The following is an 8,753-nucleotide window of genomic DNA, read 5'->3' as shown; positions in this document are numbered from 1 at the left end:
GCTCTACCACTGAGCCACACCCCAGCCCCTCACTGGGGGATTATAGGCAGGTGCTCTACCACTGAGCCACACCCCAGCCCCTCACTGGGGGATTCTAGGCAGGTGCTCCACCACTGAGTCACACCCCCAGCCCTTCTCTGGGGGATTCTAAGCAAGAACTCTACCACTGAGCCATACCAAGCCCCTCACTGGGGGATTCTAGGCAGCAGCTCTGTCACTGAGCCACACACACTAGCTGTAAGGCTGCTGCTCCTCTGGCTCCACAATGCTCCCACCTTGTCCCGCAGCTCCTCGGCCTGGCGGACCTCCTCCTGTAAGTTGTAGATTTTGTTGACCAGCTCTTGCCGGTCCTCCAGCGCCTCCTTCCGATCATGTTCCAGGATATCCAAGATTGCCTTGTCTGAATCTGGGAGGCTGCGCTTGCCAGCCTGAGAGGGATTGGGGAGAGAGGTGAGCATAGAAGGTGGGGGATAAGAGAGCCAGCATGGGTGACCCTAAGATGGCAGAAGGTTTTATGTCAAGAAAGCAGATACAGGAGGGGGTTATTTCTCAGGGTGTTTAAGCAGCTTATTAGCATTCAGGAAGTTTACTACCAGGAAAGATGCATGAAACCCATTTCTGCTGAGGAATATCCTGAGCCTGCTGTCGTCCTAGCCCTTTTCTGAGCCTAGAGGAGCATCTGCGGCTCCTCCAAGACACTTTGGAGGTGACAACAAAGCGAGGGTGTGTCTGCTTTCCAGATGCCCCTCTGAAATATTAACTAATCAGCTCCCACCAACCTGGGGTCCAGCCTCTGCCTTTAGAGCCCTAAACCCCAGGCAGACAACCCTGGGGGATTATTCTGAAAGGAGGAAGGAGGGCAATGCATTTCCTTTCCTGCGATTATGTCTGAGGGTGTTAGTGTTCAGTGATGTCACCCTCTGTACCCACATGTTTCTGGAGGTGACAAAGGGAGGCGCTTGAGGCTCCAGCACCTGGACTTGTGGCTACTTGAGCTTCTGGGGGCTCTCTAAGGCTTCTGGGAGGGGACATTCTTTCTCTTCTTGCAGAGCCTGGACATTAATTTCCATGTGGATGGTGATTCTCATTTGTCAATGAGGTTTTTATAAGTATTATTACCCATAATGAAGATGGACGATGGGGCTCAGTGGTAGAGACCTTGCCTGGAATGCACAAGGCACTGATAAGGGTGCTAGGGATAGAACCCAGGGCCTTATGATTTCTAGGCAGGTGCTCTACCACTGAGCCATGCCCCCAGCCCCTCACTGGAGGAGTCTAGGTAGGAGCTCTATCATTGAGCTACATCCCCAGTCCCTCACTGGGAGAGTCTAGGCAGGTGCTGTATCACTGAGCCATGCCCCCAGCCCCTCACTGGGGGATTCTAGACAGGTGCTCTACCACTGCATTACGCCCCCAGCCCCTCACTGGGAGATTCTAGGCAGGAGCTCTACCACTGAGTCATGCCCCCAGCCCCTCACTGGGGACTTCTAGACAGGGGTTCTACCATTGAGCTACATCCCCAGTCCCTCCCTGGGAGAGTCTAGACAGGTGCCGTATCACTGAGCCACACCCTAGCCTTCTTTAAACTTTTTAGTTTGAGGCAATGTCTCACTAAGTTTTCCAATCTGGTCTTGAATTTACTGTTACCTTAGGCAGGCCTTGAACTTGTGATTCTCCTGACTCAGTCTCCCAAGTAGGTGGGATGACAGGCCTAAGCCACAAGGCCTAGCTGAAAAAGTCTATTTTTTGTTTTTAGTCTCTCATTATGTCCTGCCTCTGGCAAGAAAGTATTGCAGTCACCACTACTTCACAGAGGGGAGAAATGTGGTGCTTAAGGCTGAGGTGCACTGTCTGTGGCCCTGCAGCCAGTAAACATGGATTTGGTACACCTCCCCCAGAAAGGGTATCCACCCTTCTCTGCCCTTACCTGTGTGGAGGATGGTGCTTCTCACCTGGATGATGGACTGTAGCTCCTGGATCTTGGTCTTCAGCATCTCATTCTCCCTCTCCAGTTCCAGGACCTGCTCCTTCTTGGGCCGGTTCTCAATGTCATTCTTGAGTTTGAGTGACTGATTTCTTTCCAGTTTACATTCCTCCTCCATCTTATTCAATCGGTGCTTGAGTTGATCGATCTGAAACACCACATTAGCTGAGGAGTGAATGTGGTTGGCAAGAAACTTTGGTGACTCAGTTGGTAAAGGTATTTTTGTGGAAACATGAGGACCTGAGTCCAGATACCTAGAACTCAAGTAAAAAGCTGCATGTGGTGGCGCACACCTGTAATCTCAATGCTAGGGGGTGGGCAGAGACAGGCAGATCCCTGGGGCTTGCTGACCAGACAGCTGAGCCTACTAGACAAGTTCCAGGCCAGTGAGAGACCTTGTCTCAAAAAATAAGGTAAATGATGACTGAGGAAAAACATCTCAAGTTGTCCTGTGGCCTCTACACTCACAATGCATGTACCCTCCCCCATACATATATCTATATATAATGTATAGATATATCTGTCTTCTCTCCATCCATCCATCATACATCCATCCCTCATCCATCTACCCATCCATCCATCATCCATTCATCTATCCATTTACCTATCCACCCTTTATCTATCATCTACTCACCCATGTATCCATTATACATCCATTATCCATCATCCATCCATCCATCCATCCATCATCCATTCATCCATCCATCCATCATCCATTCAGCCATCCATCATCCATCCATCCATTCATGCATCTACCCATCCATCATTCATCCATCATCATACATCTACTCATCCATCCATTCACCCAACCATCCATCCATCCATCATCCATCCATCCATGCATCCATCCATAATCCATCATCTACCCATCCATGTATCCATCCATTATTCATCGTCCATCCATCATCCATCCATCTATCACCCATTCATCCATCTATGCATCCACCCACCCATTCATTCATTCATTCATTCACTCATTCATTCATCCCCATCAATCTATTTATCCACCCACCCACTCATCATTCATTTATTCATCTACCCATTCATCCATTATCCACCTACCCATCTATCCATCATCGATCCATCCATCATCCATCTTTCTATTCATCCACCTACCCACCCACCCATCTATCCATCATCCATAAGTCCATCATCTATCAACTACCCACCCATCCATCCATTCCATCCCTCCATTGGAACTAATTCAGAAACAAGTTTTAAAAGAGAAACTTCTACATCTCTACTACAGCTTAATTTCTCCAGATCTAAGTAAACAGCCCAGAGATCCCTCCTCTTGGTCTTACAGAACAATTCCTATTTAACACCTTTGAAGATCTACCCAGATAATTTTCTTAGAGTGGGACCAGATCCCCAGTCCTAGACAGGTATGGGGTTTACTCTGCTAAAGACTTATGGTGTTATATTGTAGGTAGATATTATTTAGCTATTATCATTTATAAATGAGAAAAAAAAATGAACAAACAAAAAATCTCTGACTCCACAGCCAAGTAAAGTGGTAAAGTCAGGAGTCAAAATTATAATACTAAGCTATAGAACTTCATAGCTTATCCTTATTTTTCTTCTGAGATGAGGTCTCACCGTGTAACCTAGGCCTCAAACTCACTACGTAGCCTATGCTGTCCTTGAACTTTCAATCCTCCTGCCTCAGTCTCTCTAGTTTTGGAATTATAAGCATGCCCCCGCCCCCCATGCCTGGCTTCATGCTTTTAACTGAAATGCTCTACTGTGAGCTGTGCTGATTCAATTCACTTGAATTCTTATGGCTTGTTTACTGATCTGCCCACCTCACTAAATTGTAAGTGACCCAAGCAGAGCTCAGGTTATTTGTCCCCATATCCCCTACAGTGCTTAGCACAGAGCCTTGTGTGTGGCAGGTGCTTAATAAATATTCTGAGAGTCTGTTTTCCACCCAGCAGCCAGAGCCGGCCTTCTGAGGTATAAATCAGTTGTCAGTCTCTAGCTCACAATCCATCAGTGGCTTCCCATCACTATGAGAATAAATCCCAAATTCTTCCGGTGCCCCTGTGATCCGGACCCCCGCCACTGCTCCCTCCTTGTACAATCTGCTCATTTGGCTCCAGTCTCATTCTTTCTTCAGCCACTTGAGAAGACAGAAAACGCCAAGCAGACCCCTATTTAGGGACTTTACATTTTTGTCCCCAACTTGCATGTCTGAATTTCTTACTGTCTTCTTTCTCTTAAAAATGCTTTTATGGGGCTGGAGAGATGGCTCAGCAGTTAATAACACTGACTGTTCTTGCAGAAGACCCAGGTTCGAATCCCAGCACCCACATGGCAGCTAACAACTGTCTATAGCTCCAGTTCCGGGGGATCTGACAGCCTCTTCTGTCCTTCTCGGGCACTGCACGACACAGATGCACTTACTTAAGTGCAGGCATAATACTCCTACACATAAAATAAAAATAATAAATAAAATATTTAGAAAGTGCTTTTACTAGCATAATTAATCATACATAATGTTTCATTATGACATCTTCATACATGTATATACTGTATTTTTGTCACATTCACCCCATTACCCTCTCTTGTCCCCTTCCCTCTCTCTTTGGTTACCTTCTTATTCCCAACTAGCTCCCTCCCCCTTTTTTGGGTGACCCATTGAGTTTCATTAGGGTTGCTCATAGCACAGGAGAGCAGTTATTTACAGGAGCACAAGCAGCTTACCAGTGTCTGCACCACTGAAAAAATTGCCTCTCCTTCCCCCAGCCACTATTAGCTGCCTACAGATCCTCAGGGACGGGCATGGAATCATGAACCCCTTCGCCATCCATGAGCCCAATCTTGTGCAGCTGCTGTGAGTTCAAGGCATCCTTGGCCATGCACAGAAGATAGTATTCCACAGCAGCTCCTTCCTCCAGAGCTAACATCCTTTCCACTCCATTTTCTATGACATTGTCTGAGTCTTTGAGGGGTGATCCATGGGTATCTTCTTAACCACCCAAGATCAAACAGCACCCCTCACTCTGTCCTCATTCTTCTTCCTCATCCTCTGCTCCACCTCCCTTTCCCTATATTCCTCCTTCCCCCTCTCACATTCCCTTCCCTTCCCTCCCTTCCCCTCCTCCTCCTCTTCCTCCTCCTCCTCCTTTCTTTTTATCTTTTCGTGATGGTTTTCCTCTCTTACTAAGTAGCCTCAGCTGGCATGGAGCTCCCTATGTAGCCCAGACTGGTCCTGAACTTGGGATCCTCCTGCCTTAGCTTCCTGAGTGCTGGATGACAGATGTGCACCTCCATGCCTGGCTCTATCTTCTATTCTTCATGTCTCACAAACTACCGATATGTATTTGCTTCTGAATTATAGCAGGAGTTCTTGGATTGTGTCTTAGTCTTGATTTGTGTATCACGGAGTGCAGCTGGGGATATGGTGAGGCTCTATAAGCAAAAGGACGGACCTGGATATGGCGGCCCAGGCCTGTAATCCCAGCATTTGGGAGGCTGAGGCCAAATAATGGTGAATTCAAGGCCAGCCTTGGCTATTCAGCAAAACCCTCTCTCAGAAAAACAAAAACGGGGCTGGGAGATAACTCAATGGTTAAGAACATTTACTGCTCTTGCGGAGGAGCTAGGTTCAGTTCCCAGTACCCACATGGCAGCTCACACCCATCCATAACTCCATTCCAGGGGATCTGAAGCTCTCTTCTGGCCCCCACAGGCACCAGGCACCCGTGCGGTATATTTGCATACCTGCAGGCAAAACATTCATACACATAAAACAAAAACAATTTAAAAAAAGAAAATCAAAAACAAAAGAACAAAATGAAGCACATTTCCCTCTCTTCTCTTCTTCGGAGGCAAACTCATTAAACACGTCAGTCTCCTGCTTGGCAGGTGTTCCCTGATAAACATACTCATGATCCCATGTGCCAGCACAATGCTGAACTCTGCAGATATACATGTGGTGGGTGGAGGTTTTGCTCCACAGCCATCCCTCAACCAACAGGTGCCATTTTCTCACTCATTTTCCTGACCACCATAATCTGGGCTCTGGGTCTCTCAATTCTCCCTCTCATCTTGCCTGGCTCAGGGTCTGTGTGTGGGTGTCTGCACATGCACAAGTGGATCTAGACTTGCAACTCCTCTGGGTCTTTCTGTGCAAGTCTGCACATGTGCAGAGTGGGTGGCTGAGCCCAGCTGCTAAGCACTCCTGTGTCAATGTACTTTTGTGCACGGTTGTCCTAGAACCCCAGACCCTGTGCCCTCCATCTCCTCTTACCTCGTCTGGGGTACAAAATTCTGGAGGGCCTGTGTGGCATATTTACATGTGTCCCTGTAGGGGTCTTGAACCCCCAGGATATTTCCTTTCCCAGGATGTCCTGGGCATCCCTACCTCGAGCTGGAGGTCCCGACTCCGCATCACCGCCATGTTTTTCTCTTCACTGAGCTGGGCGTAGCGCATGGCTAAGTTGTAGTTGTCATCCTTGACCTTGACCAGCTCGTCATTGTAGCTGTCCCGCTCCTCCTTCATCTTGTAGTACCGATCCTGGAAGGTCAGCAGCTCCACTCGGGTCAGGGTCAACTGCTTCTTCTCATCTTCTAGCTGCCGGGACTTGGCCAGCAGCTCGCAGCGCTGCAGGTCCTTGGCTTTCATCTGCTGCTGCAGTTTGATGACCTCATTCATCAGGAAGTGCGTGAGGCCCTCGTGACCCTCCTCCACTGCAGAGGGGGGACATCTGGTCAGGCCTGAAGCCTGCGGCGGGGAAGAGGCTTGCAGACGTGGGATACTGGGAGCATCATTCACTCACTGTGATGGTTAATATTGTCAATTTAACAGGATTTAGAATCACCTAGGAGATAAGCCTCTGGGTATGCCCATGAGGGATTATCTAGACTGGGTCCATTGGTGAAGGGAGAGCCACTTTAACTATGGGTGGCACCATCCCATGGGATGGGGTCCTGGACTGAATAAAAAGGAGAAAGTGAGCTGAGCACCAGCATCCATCTCTCTGCTTCCTGACTGTGGGTGCCGTGTGATCAGCTGCCTCAAGCTCTCACCACCAGGTCTTCCCACCATGATGGACTGCACCCTCAAACCATAAACCAAGATAAACTCTTCCTCTGTCAATGAGGAAAGTAACTAATACACTCACCAACATTTTCTTTCCTTCCCTCCCTCCCTTCTTTTCTTCCTGCCTGTGGTGGTTTGAATGAGAAAGCTCCAAGTATTTGAACACTTGGATAAGGTCCCCGGGTGGTGCTGTTTGGGGCTGTCATGGAATCACTAGGAGGCATGGCCTTGTTGGAGGAAGAACCTGCTGGAGGAAGTCACTGGGGGCAGGACTTTGGGAGGTCATAACTTTGCCCAACTTTCAGTTTGCTCTCTCTGCTTCCTGCATGTGGTTGAAGATGTGAGCTCTCAGCTTTCTGCTCTGGCTGTCTCCTGCCATGCCTCCCCACCATGATGGACTTTCACCCTCTTGAACTTATTATAAGCCTAATTATCATTATGTAACGAAGGATGGCCTCACATTCACAACAATCTCCTGCCTCACCTTCCAGAGCCTTAGGATCACAAGCTTGCACCACTTCACCCATCTAACTTGGTTTTGTCCTTTCTTCTGACTTCCTCCCTCCCTCCTTCCCTCCCTCCCTCCCTCTCTCCCTCCTTCCCTTCCTTCCTTCCTTCCTTGTCTTGGGATTGAACTATATACCACTGAGCTGCAACTCCAGCACCTTACAATATTTTTGAGATACGATCTCACTAAGTTGCCCAGGCTGGCCTTTAACTTGTGGGTCTTCCAAGCAGCTGGGATTACAAGTCTGGGCCATCAGCCTGGATAATGTTTAACTGAGTTCTTCCCACTAGACCCTGGGGATTCAGGGTGGACCAAATAGCCTTGGTGTGGTAGAACTATGTAGCAAGAAAGATGGGCATTAAACAAAACAAAACAAATGATCACACAGCACTGTAACTAGACTGTGAGGATTCTGTACTGTACAGATAACTGTACAGAGGGGTTAGAGAGGGTCTTGATGGTTGACCTGGAATATTGAGTTTAGGAGGGGGAGGGGGACATTTTTGGAAGGGGGGAGGAGAGGGAGAGGTAGGGGAAGGAGGGAGGGAGGTATAGAGCAGAATGAGTTCCTGGAGGAATTAGAGCATATGGGGTCCTTGTGGGCCACATCAAAGATCTGGGTCTTGGGTCTTCAGCAGGAGAGGGTAACACCAGAAGAATGGAGAACGTGTTGGAACAGACTGGGAATGGACGAAAGATGAAAGGGGCTGAGGGGCTGATGGGATTGTGGGGTCTGAACTAGAGAAAGGGAGAAGACTGATTCAAGAACGTTTAGGAAGAAGATGAAGAATGACTGGCATCCAAGGGCTCAAGTGCAGGAGGCAAGACAAACAAAAAGATCAAGAGCGGGGAATGAACTTCTGCCTCCATTTCAGCACCATTTTGGGGGGATGCTTAATGAATGCCCAGGTCTTTTGGCCTTTGCTTCAGTTTGTCCCCATCACTCACTTTGTGTCATCAGTTAAAATAGGTGATGGGTGCGGGGTGTGGTGGCGCACGCCTTTAATCCCAGCACTCAGGAGGCAGAGGCAGGCGGATCTCTGTGAGTTCAAGGCCAGCCTGGTCTACATAGCGAGTTCCAGGACAGCTGGGGCTACAGGGAGACCCTGTCTCAAAAAGACCAAAAAAAAAAAAAAAAAAAGGCGATGGGCAGCCCAGGAGTCAAGCACATCACTGACAATTCCTCTAAGGGATACACACACACACACACACAA

General features: G+C 48.4%; 1 protein-coding gene across 1 annotated transcript in view; it reads right to left on the bottom strand.

Annotated features, from left to right (window-relative positions):
* Positions 1-8,753, bottom strand: part of Card11 (caspase recruitment domain family member 11) — a 154,468-nt gene that overhangs the window by 32,429 nt on the left and 113,286 nt on the right. The window contains exons 5-7 of the mRNA XM_017802769.2: positions 6,354-6,679; positions 1,953-2,132; positions 276-428 (exon numbers count right to left, since the gene is read on the bottom strand). Coding sequence (XP_017658258.1) covers positions 276-428; positions 1,953-2,132; positions 6,354-6,679 — 659 coding nt within the window. The remainder of the gene's footprint in view (positions 1-275; positions 429-1,952; positions 2,133-6,353; positions 6,680-8,753) is intronic.

This window comes from Nannospalax galili, unplaced genomic scaffold, assembly GCF_000622305.1.
Source record: "Nannospalax galili isolate Female #2095 unplaced genomic scaffold, S.galili_v1.0 scaffold664, whole genome shotgun sequence".
NCBI lineage: Eukaryota > Metazoa > Chordata > Mammalia > Rodentia > Spalacidae > Nannospalax > Nannospalax galili.
This window is presented reverse-complemented; position numbering and strand designations above follow the sequence as displayed.